General features: G+C 38.5%; 1 protein-coding gene across 1 annotated transcript in view; it reads left to right on the top strand.

Annotated features, from left to right (window-relative positions):
• The window catches only part of CELF2 (CUGBP Elav-like family member 2), a 195,725-nt gene extending 177,750 nt beyond the window's left edge, over positions 1-17,975 (top strand). Inside the window, exons 11-15 of the mRNA XM_044678041.1 lie at positions 3,222-3,233; positions 5,714-5,911; positions 11,524-11,667; positions 15,794-15,965; positions 17,311-17,975. Of these exons, the coding sequence (XP_044533976.1) occupies positions 3,222-3,233; positions 5,714-5,911; positions 11,524-11,667; positions 15,794-15,921 (482 nt within the window). The 3' untranslated portion in view covers positions 15,922-15,965; positions 17,311-17,975. The remainder of the gene's footprint in view (positions 1-3,221; positions 3,234-5,713; positions 5,912-11,523; positions 11,668-15,793; positions 15,966-17,310) is intronic.
• Positions 17,976-20,475: the final 2,500 nt, after the last annotated feature.

Here is a 20,475-nt window from a genome sequence, read left to right as displayed (position 1 = left end):
CCCCAAAATGGGGTCATAAAGAATCAGACACAACTGAAACAATTTAACCGTGATCAAAATAGGATGGCATGATGAATAGAAAGCTAGCCTCAGAACCAAGAAACCTAAATTTAAGGTTCTTCTCTGGCTGTGAGACCCTAAGCAAGTCACTTCACCAGTGATTGCCCAGAATGATTCCCTAAGACAATAATATGCAGCAAAAATGCCAAATTGCATTAATAGGAAACTCTTGGATGAGGAAACTTCATGTCAATGAAATTACAAATTGAATCCCTATTTCATATATACATCAAATATATATCCATATCCACTCACATATGCATAGTGCATATATAGGATATATGTGCAAGTATACATATATAGGTAAGGATATATGTGTATATATATATATACATATATATATATATATCCTTACATATATTCTGATAATTTAGTAATCAGCTCTAAAAAGACAATTGTATAATAGAATAATATCTAATCTTTCAGTACTCTGTAGTCTGACTTTCCCCAAAACCTTGTCTTCTAACTTTTCCATGGTCATATTCAAGGATATCTGATAAATGGGTATATCGGCATTTTATGAAATGTTCTAAAAATGGAAATTATAGTATTCTCCTCTTCAACCCAGTCTATATCTGAGTAGCAATTGCTGTTCTGTCTTCAGAGGAAAACATGACTATTTTAGAGCTCTATAATCTTACTAATCAATTAAGAAACAAAGTCAGGCCTAAAAAAATTGCAAGGTACAAAAAATTTATCTTTCACACCTTTTGATTTCCCTTTCTATTGCCCTTCCTCCTTGAATCCTGGGAACTTAGTGTCTTCATGCTTCTTCTGACTACCTAAAGGTAATATTTCAATTATGCCTACCTTCTTGGGCTATGCATCCTTTTTTCCCCAATCTCACTAAAACTCCAGAAGGGCAACTGATCTTAGCTACTTCTTAGGTGGAAAGCATCTACTGATGCTTAATTTAAGCTAAGGTAAAAATGATTGGTACCCATTTATCAAAGCTTTGAATTTTTTCAGAAGTTTTTTAACCCAAAGAAATTGTTCTAAATTGATTGAATTAGTCAGAATTTCATTTCAACAGAAAGAATTGAGGAAATTGCTGATAACTCTCCAAATGATAAGATGTAGACCATCACCTACTTCATCTCTAGATACATGTGAGCAAAAGGTCTATCCAATCACAAATACCCCCTAAGTGATTTCTCCCTTTGGAAAGTTAGGCTCCTACTTATCCTTTTGTTTACGATCTTCTTCCTATTCCCCCCACCTGGCGTAGATCCTTTACCTGTCCCTCTACCAAGTTCAGATTTCCACTGGCCTACATTTACTGAAGAATGAACAAAACATAGCAGAATCTAGATGGGAGAACTCTATTCCAAGGCTAATTTAAAGCCAGAGGTAAAGACGTGGTAGAGAGGGAATGACCAGGAAGGGGTATGATTTACCTGACAGAGTTGAGGGATGAAGCCTTTTTTTCTGACTTTGGGTCTACCCAATACCTTTGCCTTGAGTATTTGTTGGATTGATACCTTGGAAGGCATAAAGTCTCAAATGTAACGTCTATGGAAATGGCTCTATTCATTAAAAATACCCAGTTATAGTCTGAAAAGAGGCCTCATTCCTAGTCAGGTGAAGTGGATCCCTCCTAGTCATACCCTCTTCACCAGAACTGTACCTCTGTCTGTAAAACAGCTTTGGAGCAGTGTTCTTATAGTTGAACTCTGCTACACTTTGGGAGGATGGAAAGAGGATGGAATGTCCTCTCTTCAGTAATTGAAGAACCACTGCAAATGGATTTGATCCCAGGGTACTTGAAAGATCTGATTGCTGAGCCTGTCAGTGATGTTTGGAATAGGAGAGGAATCCCTGGATTAGAGAAGGAAGGTAAGAATGGAGTCTGTAAACTATTTTAAAGGAAATAGAGATCTCAAGAAATCAACATGCCTTATTCATCAAGGATAAATCATAAACTAAGCTTATTTCTTATTTTGACAGGTTACTGAACTAGTAGAACAGATGAATGCTATTTGCCTAAATTTTACCAAAGCATTTAACAAAATCTCCATGCTCTCCTTGTGGAGAAGAGAGATATCTTAAGCTAGTTCATCCGTGTTTTTGAAACTGGTATTAAATGTCTAAAATCAAAGAGTAGTAATGACTTGATGTCAACTTGGAAAGAAGTCTCTAAGAAGCTCCCCAGGGATCTGCAATTGGCCCTGTCCTGTTTAACATTTTAATCATTAACTTGAAGAACAGCATAGATGACATGCTTACTTAATTTGTAACTGGCATAAAACTAAGAAAGATGTTAGATGCTAGGATCCAAAAAGTTTTTGGCAGGCAACCATGGCAGGCAAATCTAATAAGATGAAATTTAATAAAGATAACTGTAAAGTTATTCACTTAGGCTCAAGAAATCAACTTCATTGCCACCCAACAGGGGAGGGATGATTAGAGAGTAGTTTATCTGAAAAAAAAAAAAATGCTGGTTTAATGGCCTGCACACTTAATATGGGTCAACACTAACAAGGCAACTAAAGAGAGAGAGAGAGAGAGAGAGAGAGAGAGAGAGAGAGAGAGAGCGCGAGCGCGAGAGCGCACGAGTGTGAGCGCTTAAGCTGAATAAAGACAAGCATAAAGTCTTGGGAGTAAGGTGATATCATGTCATACTCTGACATGGCCAAATCCTATCAAGTTTTGGGTACCATAATTTAGGAGGGATGTTTAACCTGAAATAGAAAAGAATAGGTGCAATAAGAGAGGCAGAAGAAGTAATTTTGTTTCAACTGACCCTAGAAAACAGAAGTCGGATTAATGGCTAGAAATTGCAAAGAGGAGCCTGAAGTCAAGAAGACTCCTTAAATTTAAATCCAGCCCCACATACTTACTAGCTATGTGACCCTGGGCAAGTCACTTAATCCTATTTGCCTCATTTTCCTCATCTTATAAAATGAGGGGGAGAAGGAAATGGAAAAACACTCCAATGTCTTTGCCAAGAAAACCCCAAATTGGGTCACAAAGAGTTGAACATGACTGAAAAACAACTAAACAACAATAAAAGTTACAAAGAGGCAGATTTGAGTTTGTCTTAAGGAAAAAATTCCTTACAAAGACAGCTGACCAAACAGAAAATGGACTAGCTTAGGAGATAGTAGGTTATCCTGCACTTGAGGCGAACACCAGATGACTACCTGCCCAATCTATTGTAGAAAGGATTCTTGGTCAAGTCTAACTGTGGTCTCTTCTAAATCTGACGATCTGACCAAATGATCCCTAGAATCATTTCCAAACCTAAATCTGTGATTTATGTTGGACTAGAATTTTAAAGGATTAGGATTCAGGGTAGCCAAGGATCACTTTCATACTACTAATAACCTTGCTAATTCAGAATTCATGGTTATTTAGAAAGGGACTCAGCTGAAGTTTACTTTTGCTTAGCAAGTTTAGAGAGGCAAATAAGATTACATGAAAGAATGTTTAACCCAATCAGAAGAACAAATTCCTTCCAAGTACCTTAGCAATACCTATTTGCATACCAACAATTAGTGTTCTAATTACAAATGATTCCTCTCTTTATTAAGGCTGATTTGGCAGGACCTCTATTTGCCAACAGTTTGTTATAGGCTAGTTCCATCATCATTAGATCTACCTGAAGGTAATAAAATTTAATTTCTTGTAAAATATTCTCTCATTTAGATGTCTCACTAATTCAGAGTGGCCGTCCTGGTCTGGATTGGTGAAGCTTATCAGCTAAGCATTTATAGAGCAGCTCCTCGTCCTCCTTCGTGACCCAGGCTTCTCTCGGGCACCATCCTGGTGCTGAAGGAGGGAAGGCTGGCAAGGTGGCAGGAGGGTGCCGTTAACCCCCAGCACTTCTCCTTCCTGTGGCTGGCAAGCAGTAACGCTGATGCCACCACGGGGCATGAGAGAATAGGGACAAGTTGTATTGACTCTAGAGTACAACTAGCAAATTATTCTTATTTGCTTATTTAATTAATAAGTTAGTCTTATTCTGAGTTGCCCACTGACCCCTTCATGTTCATTTCTGGTGAGTTTGTTTTTTTTTCCCCCACAAGAGACACTTTAGACTACTATAATACCTCTGGTTGAGAGACTTGGCTGGCCACTTTCTCTTTTTGTGTATTGTACTCTGTATGCTCTTTCCAACAACGGATATCTTTCTGTCCTGATGAGGACTGAAGACATTGATGGTATCCTTACTTCCATTACATGAGCCATTTTAAGGTTCGCATTGCTATAAGGTATTCATTGTTTTAAATAAGATTTAAGATCTGAAGACTTCGATTCCAGTTCGATAGGCTTAGTTCTGAGGCAGCTAAAGGTTCAGTGGTTAAAGGTGGGCCTAAGGAGAAAAGAATACCCGAGTGCAAATCCAGCCGCAGACACTTGCTACTTTTAGGACCCTCGGCAAGTCATTTAACTTCAGTTTGTCTCTGTTTCTTCCACTATAAAATGGACATGATAGCAGCACCTACCTTACAGGGGTCATTGTGAGGATCCAATGAGATAATATTTGAAAAGGACTTAGTGTGCCGCTTGGCACATTAACGGGACCACCATTCCCCAGTTCAGAAACTGTTCCTTACTGAGTGCCTTTGAACAAGTAACAAATGTTAAGTATCAGTGCACAAGTATTAAGATACTTCTGGATCATCGTGTTTTGATCTGCAAAATAAGGGATTGGCTTCAATGATTTCTGGGGTCCCTTCTGGTTCTGGATTCACATAACATAACAACACTAACCAGGCAGATCATCAGGGAAGGAAGGGAAAGCCCTCTCAAAAATTTAGTCAATCCCCAATCCATCACAATCAACAGCCAAGATCTGACTTCTAAATGCAGAGAATCACCTAAGTATGTTTGGTGGATACTCTTTGAAAAACAGCCCCTGGCCCTGGCCTTATAACTGTGTATGTGTGCGCTTAGTAGGTGTCTAATAAATGTTTATGGATCCGTTGAGTGTGTTTGTGGGTAAATTGTCTGGAGTTGGAAATTGTTTCCTCAATATTCGAGTCATGTCTCCCAATCAACTTTGGCAGTTTCCTTTCTCCCTAAGCCTCAACACCAAACCAGCTGGGAAATGTCTAGGGTGCCAATCCCCAGCCTCTGTACTACACGTGTTGGTGGGGGAAGAGTTAATGAAAGCACTGATTCATTGGCTTTCCAAACATAAAACTAGCCAATGTGTCAGGCCCTGTCAATAATATTGGACAACTTAGGGGAGAAAAGTTTTATCTTTTTCCAAACCCTTGAGCCATGCAGTAGTGGCTCCTTCGAGGAGCTGAGCCAATGGATTCTACTATATGAAATTTAGAGACTTTGCAAGTGAATTAGCAATACGTGAATGGCAAAACTGTCAGAAGCAACAGGGCGTCAGAAGCTTACTTGTACTTGCCAGGAGCACTTTGCATGTGATGAGGCGTCTGGTTGTCCAGCTGTAGTGCCTAAGTGGATTGTGTGGGTCGTGGGTCTTGTGCGGGGAGGGGGGACTCCATGCCATTCATCAGTATCTCATTGGGTTGTTTTTGTTTGTGTTTGACTTTTTCAGTTTGGTTTTGTTGGAGTGCCAGCATGCATGCTTTTGCTGTTGTAATTGTGTCAAATAATTCTCTAACTTCCTTTGGAAAGCACTAATGAACAAGTGCAATTTCTCTTCTCTATTGTTGGGTTTTTTGTAAAGTTGCTCAAATGCTCTCAGGTATGGCGGCTCTGAATGGAGGACTTGGCGCCACGGGCTTGACGAATGGTACGGCTGGCACGATGGATGCCCTCACCCAGGCCTACTCAGGAATTCAGCAGTACGCTGCCGCCGCACTGCCCACGCTCTACAGCCAGAGTTTGTTACAACAGCAGAGCGCTGCCGGCAGCCAGAAAGAAGGTAGGATCTTCTCCCCACCATCCTCCTGGACCGCCAGTGACCAAAAACTGATTAAAGTCGGTGGCAGTTTTGTTTTTGAAGAATTAGAAAAAAACATTAAGCTAAACTGAACCAGTGATTAAAAGAAACAAAAATAAATCAGTTCTGTTTCATTTTTTACTTTTCACGGATACTTTCTGAAGAAAACTGATTGGCCTAACCATTTATTTTAACCTTTTCTTCTTTCCTGTTCAGTGTTATATTTCTTTTATCCTTTGATTTAATTTTGTCATCTATCCTTCAAGATGGATTTGCTGCCCATTGTGTGTTAACGTGCAATTAATCATTAGCTGCCGCTCTCAAAAAAGATGCCAGGAATAAACAAAAAAAAAACAGCCTGGACCACTTCTTTTTTCCCTAAATATGTAATTTCTTGTTGTTGGTAGGGGTGAATCCATAAACCTTTGTGTGGGGCTGCGCTCTCACTTTCCCCACCTCTGTGATCTCCACATAACTCCTGTGATCCTCTAGCTGCTTGTTATTAGACATTAGTTTTCAGGTTAATGACAAGATTTGCTGTTAGGATTGAGTGGTTCTTTGTTTAATTGTGGGTCTTGTGGGGAAGCAAATAAGTGATTGATTGCCTTGCTTTCTCTGCCAATAAAGCAAAATAAACCTCAGGAAGTTAATGCTAAGAATAAATTAATACTAATTATGAAATGTTTAGTGAGCTAGTCCAAACAAGAGTAGCTTGTCTCTTTTTACTTTTTGGGGGGGTTTCTTTTGTCTTCACTCGATCTGCTAGGAGGCAGAAGGGAAATCTTGTTAAGCTTTCCCAAATGTATCGTAACTTCATTCTATCTCTGCCTGCTTAGAATATGAGGAAAAAGCTAGAACATTCAAGTGTGGAAGCATAATTTTAGTTGTTTTGGGTTTTTTTAACTCCTTTTCCCCCTCTATTCCTCTATTTGCTTTAGATTTAAATCTAATAAAGCTACATCTTTTGGCTTTAAAGGTGTTCTGCAGGAAGTAAAACAGGTTTGCATCCCCATAAACTTGTAAATTTTAAAGGGACACTGACAGTTTTAAAAGACACCTGTGTTTGAAAGAAAAAAATAATAAACCTTTGTGATCTGTGTTATCAGTAATGCTGTAGATTATTAAAAACAAAAGAAGTCTGAAAAATCTCATTTACTTTTCATCATTTCTGCTGTTTATTTACTTTTAGCCTTGACTGTTGTTATGGTTTTTTTGTAAATGCATAACTATTGAGCCAAATCCAAGCCCTGTGTTTCATAGAGGCATATAAAGAGGCCCGCTCTTCATGATTTAACACTACATGTCCTAACATAGACAACTGACATATATTTATAGGTATGCCAAAACATCGTCATCATAGTGGCAGGAGCCATAAACTGTAAAGTTTTATGAAAATGTGGCATTATTATTTATTTATTGTTGCTATTATTGACGGGCAGGTAGATATTCTATTAGATATGTGTTCAATCAACTAGAAAGAATAGACTCATTTTGCCCCATTATTATGGACAATATGTTCCATTTCCATTTATAGATGACATGGAGAAACTATACTCTATATCATTGAGGCTTTAGATCATAAATATTCATATATCCACAAGGCAATCAGAAAAATTTTAAAAGAAAGTACTCTTCAGTTGAGTTAATGCCAGTTCCCTGGGCCAAAGTTTTCAAAGCCCCTCCACCCATCTTTCCCCTTTTCAGTGCCTAAAAGATCCTTCCCACATGACCCAGAGTACTTCAAGGGCTGATACCTCAGATGCTAATCAGTCCATAAGGAATTATGATGCACCTACTGTGTGCAAGGCAGTGTGCCAGGGCCTAAAGAATCCAATACAGTGAATGAAATAATCCTTACTCAGGTGAAAAGGAATTCAACATACTGTCACCCCTTGATTATCTGTGTTTAGATTTGTATATTATCCTCTGCAAGTCTGTGGTCTTAGAGAATTTTTTTTCTCTTTAGATTTTTTTGTCTCAAGCTGCCTTTTTACATGTCTCTTATTCCCACCTTTCCTCTACCCAGTCAATATGTACTAGAGAGATTTAAACTGATTTTAATTTTAGTCTCTGTAAAGCATGATTAAGATAGTTAATCCAGTAGTGTAGAGGGGGGAATCACAATGCTTTCCAGAACAAGTAAAAAATACTTTTATGTTTTACATACTACAGCTCCACTCCTTTGGAGAAATAAATTGAGAGTTAACAAACTCTGTTTCCATCATGTTCCCCAGATATGGGTTCTCCCTCAGGGAAAAGATCCAATTTTGCAATATGAATAAAGTGGGCTTAATTTTTTTCCCCATTTAAATTGCATAAGATGATCACAGTATCACCTGAATTCACTAGCATGGACAAACCTTTTCTCCACTTTGTCAGTAAGCCCAAATCCTAGAACTAGAATATCTTCCTCTGAAGCCCACTTCTATCTCCTGTAGGCATTCCCAACGTCACAAATGGAGCTCCTCTCCACTTCAATGGTGTCTTGTTGTAATGGCAGTGATCCCCTCAGAAAGGGGAAAACAGCGTATAAACAAACTGAACAAAACCCTCCAGGAAGAAGTCCAAAGGAATGTGTGGACATTATTCTCAGATGATACTTGATTACATGGGTTTCATCAAAACATAGCCCTAAGTAGCAGTTTCTTACAACACAAAAGTCGCCGCCATTCACCCATCACCCATCATCCAAAATATTCGAGAGCACATCGTTCCAAAAAAAAGTGACCAGACACTCCTCAGATGGATTGGGAAAGAAGTGGAGGGAGGGAAGGAGGGGAGACAATGGACATATCCAAATAGTTACCATAAAAAAGCTGCTTTTGCCTGACTTTAGCTAGGTAATTGTCAATAGCGCTACCACAGCTCTTTGACCTGGCTTAGTGGCGCCATTTTAGAAACCAAAAGATCTCTGAACTTCCTCGGTCTGCATCTCTTTGTGAGTGCAATCCCGGACTCCTGCTTTATGTAACAAGCTTCTCCACATCTTCATCTTCCGTTTGAGGATACACTATTGTTTCTCATTCCCTGTCTCTCTGCCTGTTTACACAGGCCAAATGAAATAGGAGAGTGACCAGTAATCCAGGTAATTCAGTCAACATCAATAGCTAAGATGGATAATTTCCAATCCTCTTTCTCTGCCTTCAATATTTGTCAAGAGATGGAGGATATACAAAGATGGGCACCTTACAAATATATATTCGATTTATTTGTTGCATCTTAATTTCCAATGTTTATGGAACATTTGCCAGTCAGCCTTTGCAGAGATGCTCATAGGGTGCCAATCTAGAGATTATTAGACCCAAACTATGTTTTTGCCATAAAGGAATCCATCAAGTCTCATTTTGAAGAGACTGTATGAGGAGGATTCCAAGATGTCAACATGGGCTTCTTCTTAACCTGTTTTCTGATGTTTACATATTCTGAAGCATTTTTCTAGTATGTTTCAAAAACTTTTCAGGCAGAGCCATCACCTCTCTTCCCTAGTGCATTAAAATTATATTCTTTCTCTGGGTTCCAGGAGAAGAGAGATGCTTCACAATTTAAACTGGGCATCACTGACTCTCATGTGTATATGTGGGCCCCTTATTTAGAGTGGCCAATAAATCTGGGTTGGTATGATTTATGTTGTGTTTGCTCTATGTACACGTTGCAAAGGCTTCCCTCTTCCTCTCCAGTAATTCCCCAAACATGCTTTTCCATTGTTTTATTTTTACACCCATTCTACATTTCTAAGTTTAGTGTTTTAAAAAATAATGAGTAGATAAAATATTATTTCCCCTTCTTAGAGGAAAAAATATTTTATTTTATTTTTTAATCAAATGTAAATTTGGGGCCTAAACCATATGACAGTGTCCCTTTAAAATATAGGCCACTGCCCCTCTACTGGTATTTTTAAGGGAAAGTGTGGAAAAGCATTATCTTAACTATGAAGTCCTACTTTTTAATGTTTGAATTTTCCACACTGATGTCTGTTGGATCAGTGAGGAGGTAGCCAAGTCATCAAAAGGAAATGTGTCCATAGAAGTAAATACTTAAATGAGGCTGAAATATTTCAACCTTCTAGTTTCAGGTATTTGTATCATAAATTTTCCCTTAGTGGATAAGAAAGTCCCATTCATTCAAAAGATTTTTTAATTTTAATTTTTCTTTATTTCTTTATTTACTTATTTTTGTGGGAAGAACCTTGGTTTGATTTTTTTTTTCCTCACATCTTGCCAGGTGGTTTTCTCCATTTCATTTTTACAAAGTTCTTTTTACCCCCATTTTATTTTTTTTCTCTCCAACCCATACACCTTCCCTTCCTTTCCCTTTCCCCTCCCCCTGTCTAGGGAAAACATTGCAGCCCCTCACCTCAGGCTGTGAGAGGGGCAGGCAGTCCTGGTTCCTCTCATGTGAACGCCAGTTGAGGCTCCATGAACCTGCTGCAGAAGGTACTCTACCAGTACTGCTCTCTCCTCTCCCCCTAGACACCAAGCACATCACAGAGACATCCCCAGTCTCCATTATCCATTCAATCTGGGGTACAGCAGGGTTGGATCCTCCAGAGCTGTCTAAGGGTGGGAGAGTCACATTTTTTATCTACTATTTACTCCTTAGTGTCCTTTGATCAAAAAGGTCTTTTGCCATTTATAGACTAGAAAATATTTATCTTAATTCCTTTCTTCTTTATTTCTTTTTTTAATCTCTAGATTGACCTGGTGTAGAGGTGGGTGGAGGGTGAAGTAGTCAATATGAAGAAAGATTTGGGAGAACTCATCCTTCCAACTGATTTTAGTTAAGCAGCGTTAGCATCAAGCACTTTCCCCAGTATGCCCCTTATTTCCTGAAGGGCAGTTATCTTCTGAAAGTGAAGGCCAGTTGGATTTGCTCATTATCTCACTGGCTCCTGCAGTCAGAAACCCCAATTCCATAGTTAGAGAAGATGGATTGACCCTGTTCTCCAGTACTAAAACTTTCATCCCAGCCCTAAGAATTTGGTCTCATCCTTTTCAGGCCTCTCATCACTGCCATATCATTTTAATAAAGATAATGGCTTGACTAAGTATCATGATGTTTGGTAAACTACAGCTAGCCAGAAGGTTATATAAAATGATTCAGGAATTTATGAACTTAGGTGAACAGCAATATTAGCGTTACAACTGTTATTCTAAATCGATGGGATTCTTTTAGAGTTCAGGAAAGCTCTGTAAAGCAAACCACCAAATGAACAGTACCTGGGTTCTCCCCTCTTATCTTCATCATGAGAAGATATGAATTTGTATAAGGAGAGAAAAGCAAATGTGGCCCAAGAAAGAAATAGAGGCTGTTCTTAGCCAGCTGCTTTCTGGATCATAATTGCACTTTAAGAAATCGAGATGATGAGATACCACTTTTTAACACCTAAAGGAACTAGGCATCAAGAAGATCTGGAGAAGAATTGCTTTTCTAAGACAGCTACATTTTAACACTGACATTTTGTCCATCTGCTTTATTTTCTTTTAGTATCATAGAAAACCAAATGCTTAGCCCATCAGATTTTAATGCATCACTGAGAAGAGGCATGCCCAGCTAGGTAAAACAGATCTCTCACTCTGCTTTTTCTTTCTTCTCAGGTCCAGAAGGGGCAAACCTTTTTATTTATCACCTTCCACAGGAGTTTGGAGACCAGGACATTCTACAAATGTTCATGCCTTTTGGAAACGTTATCTCTGCTAAAGTCTTCATTGACAAACAGACCAATCTGAGCAAGTGCTTTGGTATGTAGAAGAAAATCAAGCAAGATTATTACAATTTCTCCCTAAGAGAGGCTAGGGGAAAGGAAGATTTTAAAAACCAGAATAGTCTTCTCTGCCTTGTGGATATTTCCCCATTTTCCACACATATAAAGGCATGGTAGAAAGGCCACACTACTTGGGGTTCCATTTCCAACTCTGCTGCCATCAAGTTCCTTGACGTTGGGCAAATTAGTCAAATTCTGGGGGCCTTAACTTCCTTACCTGTAAAATGAGGGAGTTTAACCACATGATGTGCAACATTCATGCCCATTCTAGTTTTTTATAAGTCTCTCCATGAACAAAGCAGTTCAGTAGAATATTGATAGAACTACTAAAAATCTGACAACTAAATGTGACAAGCAAACACAACCAATTCTGCCTTGAGTCCTGCCTCTAACAATTATTACAAGCTGTATGATAGTGGAAAAATTACTTAAACTCTCTGAACCCAGAATCCTTGTCTCTAAAATGGGAATAATAATACTTGGATGTTCTGCAAGTTGCTATGGGAAAAACACTTTGTAAACACCAAAGTGTGAGCAGATTGCATTTAGTGCATTATCATTCTTCCTTATTAAAAAATACCTAATTATCCTCATTGTACAGCAATAACTACACTTTAAACTCCATAGAATTAACTCAACCTAGTATCTTACCAAAACACCCAATGAGTAATACTAATGGCTCATTTCTTCCCTTTGACATTTAGGAAGTACTTTCCTCGTAATAACTTTTGTCCATAAGACCACACTGTTTCTCAGATTAGTAGAACATTTGTAATCTACACTGATATAGACTAGCACCACAGATATTTTAACCCTAAAGACTGATTAATGGAGACCTAATATTATCAGGTATTCTGATTATGGGTGCTTGATATTATTAAATCCAGATTACTGAATTTAGACTAGGAAGATTTGAGTTGATCTCAGAGCTGCCATTTAACTAGCCCTGTGGCCAATGACAAGCCACTTAATGAATAAATAAAAAAAAGACTTTATTAAGTGCTTACCATGTGCAAAGGAGAAGAGGGGAAGGGAGAGCACTTGTTTCCTGAGCACCTACTGCCCTACCAGGCATTGTGCTCAGAGCTTTACAAATATGTCCTTTGTCCGGCATCGAGGATACAAATAGAAAAGTGGAGCCAGTCCCTGTTCTCGGTGAGCTCCCATTCTAATTGGGAACAGAACACAGAGATTTCAGCTGCAATGGAGATGGAGAGATCCCATCATCCTGAAACTCCCCGAACCCCTCTTTTTCCCATCTTTAAAAGAAGAGTATACTTACACTATCTAATTCATAGGAAAATGCTTTATCAACTCTAAAGTTCTATAGAAATGCAAGTTATTCTTACAAAGTACTTTTTTAAAGCAGAGATTCAGCCATAATAGGGACCAAGTCATGCCTTGTCCCCTGTACACAGTCATGTAGAGTAACCAGATCTCACAAGATAAGGTTTCAGTCCATGCTTTGGGGGCGTATAGGAGCAGAGAAAGGAGGTGATGGATCCTTTTGGCCCCACTGAATTAATGCTGTCTCAAAGGATATAGGTCTTCCACCCGGGAGTAACATATTCACTTAGCAAAATCCAATCTATTGGGGCAGCTGGGTAGCTCAGTGGAGTGAGAGTCAGGCCTAGAGACAGGAGGTCCTAGGTTCAAACCCGGCCTCAGCCACTTCCCAGCTGTGTGACCCTGGGCAAGTCACTTGACCCCCATTGCCCATCCTTACCAATCTTCCACCTATGAGACAATACACCGAAGTACAAGGGTTTAAAAAAATTTTTTTTAAAAATCCAATCTATTGTGAAAGAAACCATTTTTAAACAAATGAAATGACTTGATCGTGCAAGATATCATTGCAGGTTGTTAGTAGCTGATACCCAGGAGCATAACACAGTTTTGATACTTACTACCAAGGGTAATAAGTACAGATAAAAAGAGGAACATATAGAATTGTGTGAAGTAGAGGGTAAAACCAGAGGGGGTTCTCAAGGAGCAAAGGAATACCTTTCTATTTTCCTGAACCGGTAATGGGTACCCAGTCCAGAGAAATGGCTTTAGCTTCTGAGATTCCATTATTGTTACACCTCCCTAATATCCGTACTGTCATCTAAGAAGGCCTGAGACTTCCAAGGCGAAGGATGTTAGATGTGTCAGGTATTTAAAGCCACTATTTTTATTCTGTTGGAGAAGCTATCAGCATGGGCCCATTACATTACTGTCCCTCCTTTGCCAAATGGACCAACCCTTTTGGAATTTAAGGGTAACAGGAGTCAGAATGTTACAGGGGATGTGTGAGATGCCTAAAGCCAAGCCTCTGAGGAGGCTAAACAACACCCTGCAAGAAATCATAAGCCACCTACTGGCTCCAATAGTATCTGGAGGGCATCAGATCTTGGACGTGGATTTATTGTGGTTTTAGAAATAATCTGCACCTTCCAGAGAGCTGTGCAGAACCATCAATATTTCCTTCCTTTTCCATCCCTATCACTGTCCTTGTGATCATGCATTCTGCAGCCGTTGCCTGTATCAAGGCTTGTGTTTTCAAACTAGATTCATGGGCTGAACATGAACTCTGAGGGGGAGCTGGTTTCCTCTCACACCCTCAGCATAGCCCTTGGTCCTCAGCAGGTGCTTGTGGAAGCCAGTCCTACTTCTTATACGCCAGTGAAGGGCCCCACTCAGAGCGGCTTCCTCTGGCCCCATTCTCTGGACAGTTTGCCAGGCTAACACGATGGAAGGCAAAAAGAAGGGGAACAGAGGAGAGATTCATGGGAAGCTGGAGAGAAAGAAAATCCATTGGTTCAGAGGAACCCTAGGAATTTTGGCTGTTGGGTGGTAGAGCATGTTCATATCCCATCACCATCCCCTTTGTGACCTGAGGGAAGCCAACCTATGCTGGCCTTAGTTCCCTCGGTCAGATGAGGGGAGAGAAGAAGAGAATAAGCATTTCTATGGCAGGCATGGTACGTTTCCCTCATTTGACCCCATCACCAACCCTGTGAAGTAGATGCTCTAAGGGTCCCCATTTTACAGCTCAGGAAACTGAAGCAGATGACTGTTAAGGATTGCCCAGGACTACACAACTCCTAGGGGTCTGAGGCTCAGTTTGAACTCAGGTCCTTTAGACACCAAACCCAGTGGTCTATCTACCATGCCTCCAGAGATGCTTTTCTTTCTTTCTTTTTTTTAAATTAAGTTTATTAATTAGTTAATTTAGAATATTTTCCATGGTTATATGATTCATGTTCTTTCCCTCCCGTAGCCAATGAGCAATTCCATTGGGTTTTACATGTGTCATTGATCAGGACCTATTTCCATATTATTAATATTTGTACTAGGGTGATCATTTAGAGTCTACATCCCCAATCATATCCCCATCGATCCATGTGATCAAGCAGACAAAGTTTTTTCTGTGTTTCTGCTCCCACAGTTCTTTCTCTGGATGTGGATAGCGTTCTTTTTCATAAGTCCCTCAGAATTGTCCTGGATCGTGGCACAGCTTTTTTGTGTGATGTGTAACTTGAGTTATTTTTATACCAAATAACAAAGACTCTAATAGATATTCCAACAAAATATCAATCAAGATCCAACTTCCCAAAACATTGTTTCTTAAAAGAACCACTGATATTTTAAATTTGAGATCTCTCTTCAATAACAGCCTTCATCCACTTTAAAAAAAAATTTAATCTTATCAAGTCACTGGATTGCCTTTTAGGGAGATTAAGGCTACATGCACACAAACCAGTTTGCCTCAATTTATTTGGAGGCAAAGGAAAGTGAATTCAGACAACTGGTTTTAGAATATGCTTTTGTCGTTGCTGATGTGTTTTGGTTGGGAGAGAAAAGATAAGTCTTTGCTAAAGAATGAACTCCATTAGATTTTACACCAATTATTTCAGTGTCATCTGGATAGCCAATGTAAAAGCTGTGGCTAAGGGGAACAACGTGCAAATATGCCTTTCTACACCCTTTACCAACTGTGTTAGCAAAATGGTAGCAATCCCACAAAGCACCGTCTATTCTAACCTGTGTTTTCTTTTTTCTCTCTCTTCTCCTCACCTCCTCATTCCCTCCATTCCCTACCCTTTTCTTGTGTTTTCTAGGTTTTGTTAGCTATGACAATCCTGTCTCTGCACAAGCTGCTATCCAAGCTATGAATGGCTTTCAGATTGGCATGAAACGCTTGAAGGTCCAGCTGAAGCGTTCCAAAAATGACAGCAAACCTTACTGATCTTAACCCCAGAAGCTCACTGCTCTTATTTTAGCTTTCTTAGGGTAAGTCCCATGAGCCAGCCTGTTCTCCACAGGGAAGGCAAAGGAGGACCACATTGCCAACTTTCACCAAGAGAGACAGTTATTTTTACATTAACGCCTCCATTCCCCCACCCACCCACCCAACTCGCCATTATTAAAACTTGGGCTACTTCTTTCCTACTGAGTAAATTCCTCCAGTTGTGCTACTGTATTCTCTTTTGTTTTGCGACTTTAATTGTTTTTTTTTATCGTTTATTTTTTAAAGAAAAACACACAAAAAATAAATGACATCTTGAAAAGTTAGAAGATGAACAAACTCTAATGTGCAATTGAACTCTGAAACCACTGGTGCCCTTGAGAGCACTGGCTAGGGTGTTCATGGCTGTCTGCCTGGACCTTAGAAAGAGCACCAGCAGTTTAGAGTTTAACATGGTGGCCTAGAGTGAGAGCAAAGCCAAAAGAAGCACTTATTCAAAATTAAGCAAACAAAAACAGTCTTTCCACTACATGAGTTCATTCTAGTTAAGGATTTTATTTTAGGGTTCAAAGAACATAAGGTTTATCGGTCAAAATATTACACTGGTTGTCTTTATTTTACCATTGTTTTTATTTTAGTTTTTAGAAAGGATTAATGTAAAAAAGATTTAGAGATCTGTTTCTTAAAGCTACAGGGTTTAAAAAAATAAAATAAAAATGAGTGAAAATACTTGATGTTTCTTGACAGATAAATTTAATAATAATAAATACATAAATAAATACATAAATAAATAAAAAAGAAAGCCACAGGCCTGTAAATTTTATTTGTAAAAAAAGCATTTCTATTTTTATACAAAATTTTTACTGCCTCAGAAATAATGGAAGTTATTTATTGCCTATTGTTAACTTATTGGATACCTAAAAAGCAGTTCTCTGTGCTAGCTAGATCCTTTTGAAGTAGTCTCTAGAGTACTCGTGCCAGGAATGGGCTTTTTTTCACCGTTGAACCCTAGACCTAAAAGTTCATGCTTTATCCTCTTGTTGTTTGTATGTCTGGTTATTTTATTTGTAGTTTCCATTATCTAGTTTAAAGTTCAGCTGTCTGACTTACCCCTTATGTTACATTCGTTGAAACTGGTCCCTTTCCCCCTTCCCCTGCACCCCCAAACATCTGAATCCATCCCCCTTCTCACTCTCTCTGGATGGATTCTCTTGGGGCTTCATTGTGCTGTGGATAAAGATTGTAAGAAATGCAAATTATGTGAATGGCTCCTAGACTCCCTAATGAGTTAAGATTTGCATTAGTTTTCTCCTGCACCCATAAAAGTGATTTTGTTTCTGCTGCATAGATTTCTGTGTAACTTTTTACTCTTCCTTGTTTTTTCCCTAGACATCTTCATGCCCGTTAGTTCATCGTTTGCCTAGCATGTCCCTGTGGCGTCTCAAAAAAAAAAAAAAAGTTTCATCGTCCCGTCATTGTTTCTGATGTCTTTCTGACCTCACATCATATTTGGTTCTCCTACTGACCTTTGAAATTTGCATGTGACCTCATCTAGCTATGAATTCTGGGAAGTCAATGTGAAAAACATTGCTGCATTCATGCAAGACTGAAATTTATTATTAGACAAATTAATTCTAGAAGAAAAAAAAACCTGTGGCAAAATGTTTCTTTCTTTCTTAATTTTTTTTTCTTTTCGTAAAAAAAAAAAAACAAAAACAGACTTGAAAGTATTATACAGGGATTGGCATTCTTCCCGGTCACTGGTAACAATAGCAATATGTGTCCAGGGACACAGAATGTTGGTTTCTAACAGACTACTTCCAAAAACAGTTTGAGAAAAAAAAAACTGTCTGATTTTAAGTCTCTAGAGGTCTGTAATCGTTTTTACATTTTTCAGGCAGTGTAAAGTTTTTTGATAAGGCCATTTTAGGTGGCTCTCTTTCTCATTAAGATATATATATATAGAACCACTTTTTTGTAGATTAGTATAAGAAAATATTTACCCTGTTTTGGGGCAAATGCTACCTATTTGTGTCACCTTTTGCTGAACTGACTCACAGTTAGACAATCCATGGTTTAATGCACATGAAATTACCTATATTTTATACTGTTCCAATGTACAGGAGAAAGGTTACTGTAAACTGTGTTACGTTGGTGCTTCTGTGAATTAAGTTGTGGTTTCATCATGAGTCTTATGGTCTTAAGTGTTCTATGTTGATAAGACAAGTTTAAAAATTTGGTTTACTTGAACAAAACAAAAAAGAGTTTCAAAAAAAATTGTTTGCTTAAAAAAAATTTCATGTGAGGAAAAAAAAAAAACTATTCCAGAATAAGTTTTGTGTTGGCTTGTGAAGCATTGATGTCATTTTTTTATTGTGGACAATTTAGGTGTATTTGTGTTCAGCAAAATGTGATCTGTTTTTTTTCTTTTAAAGAAAAAAAAAAAAAAACAGTGAAAATATATAGTGCCAAATTCCAAAGGTACTTCCTTCCTAGAGCTTCAGTGTGTTTCTTGTGAGAAGTAATTTGATAACATGGGTATTTTATTATGTGTTTTGTATAAATCCCTAATATTTAAAAAAAAAGAGGTTAAAAAGTTTGTTAACTTGCTATCCTGTGGTCTTGTTGCCTGAAATTGTTATTGTTTGTTATTTCTCTTTGATGTTTTTTGTAAGACATTGTATAAGTGCCCATGTCTCACTTTTTTAACCACTCTGCACATCAATGCTGTGAAGGCAAACCTCACAATGTATTTTCTTCATAATATTATGGAAACCTCTAAGGTGAGAAAGTTTTGAACTTTTAACCCTTTCTACCCAGAGCTGTCTGGAACGTTGGTACCTTTGATACATCCACCATTTTACTGTTGGGTTTCTTTAGGGGTGTTTCTGTTGGATCATTTCCTCCTCCTGCCATTTCCCCCCTCTCCTCATAGACCTATTTTTTTTTTGTGGGAATTTTGATTTGATTTTTTCCAGTTTCTTTGTTTCTTTGTTTGTTTGTTTTTTAAAATATGGTTGAAATCTACGAGAAGGAAAAAAAATCCACAGGGCAGATCTGAAGGGTAAAACCAATAGAATTTTACCACTCTCCAAAATTGTCCCCCCCTTACATTTTTTCCTTTGATTTTTAAGGACTTTTCTTTTTTCAACTTTTCTCAGAGAGCTCTAAATGTGCTGCTGTAACTTGCTATTCAGTATTAAGTAACAACAGTTTCTTACTGATTCTCTCCTCTCCTTGTCCCATTCCCTCAAGAAAATGGTGAATTTTAGCACCTAATGATTTAATTTTTTTCTTTCCAATTTGCTTTTGAAATCAAGTGTGGTGGTGCATTTTGGCCGAGAACTTTTTAATGTGCACTGCAATTTAAACTACTTTTTAAATAAATATTTCCTGGATAACGTTTACAATCGGCCATTGTGCTGGGGATTGTCTGAGCCCTCTGGGTATGGCCTCTATGTGCAGAGTACCCAGAATCTGAAACTGGTAGCCCTCTCACTGCCTTCCTAATGTTAGCTTGTTGGACTAAGTGCATCTGAGGAGACCGTACGTACAAGCAGAACTCACTTCTCATTACTGACACACACACACAGAAAAAAAATTGCCAACCAAATACCCATCAGCATTAATTACCTGCTGCCGTTTTTTCTAAAGTGCCATATTTCTTTTTATAAAATCAAACACAAACGAATCATAAAGTCTCCATAAGACTGAACGCCGTAACTACCACCAAATGCAAAGCTCTTTCAAATAAAACAAAACATAAAACAGGTCATTGGCAACTTCTCTGTGGCTGGGTACAATGCTGGTGACCTTCCTCTCTGCCCTCTCTGACTCACTCACCCCTTTCAGTTTAATATGTATGGATTGTGATAGCCCTGAGGTGGAAAGGACTAGCCTCTCATGATGCAAAAAAAAATGAAAAAAAAAGAAAAAAAGAAAAAAAAGAAAAAAGTTTCCTTCTTATAGCACATGCACTTATGATGAAATGATTTTTATTATCCTCACACGTGTTTACTACTGCTGGGGCCTTCCTTCATCCTTTGAGGGCTATTTGTACTTCCTGCAGCAATCTGCTTAATAACAAAACAGATCGCACATATGTCTCTCATATATATCTATATACAGGGTGTGTGTATATACATATATATAAACACAAGAGAACTTCATTTGAATCTTAGACTGTTTCACTCAGAATCTTCTCATTTGTCAACCACATAAATTTCCAAAGGGTTTTTCCCCCAATTTCTTCAGCAAAAACTTCCCTCTCTGTCCCCTTTGAGCCCCAATCCCAGCTTCCTCTCGCCCAGAGTGGACCTAGCACTATTCAGGAGAAAGTCGAGGGTGAGCACTTTCAGTTGAGCATTTATTATTTTGCAGGCAACCAAGATATGGTAGGTTTGGTGGAAATGTCTGTCCCCTTTCCCCCTTTTATTTGTACGTGTTGTCTTTGTTAAGCAAGTTATCTATCCCTCCCCTTAGTGAGAAATCTTCCTTGGGTTTACTTTGACTCAGAATATCAAAAGGAAAAGCTGCAAGGGTGCAAAGGGCCTA

The sequence above is a fragment of the Gracilinanus agilis genome, chromosome 5, assembly GCF_016433145.1.
Source record: "Gracilinanus agilis isolate LMUSP501 chromosome 5, AgileGrace, whole genome shotgun sequence".
NCBI classification, from domain to species: Eukaryota; Metazoa; Chordata; class Mammalia; order Didelphimorphia; family Didelphidae; genus Gracilinanus; species Gracilinanus agilis.
Note: the sequence above shows the minus strand (reverse complement) of the source record. Positions and strands in the feature narration are given on the sequence as shown.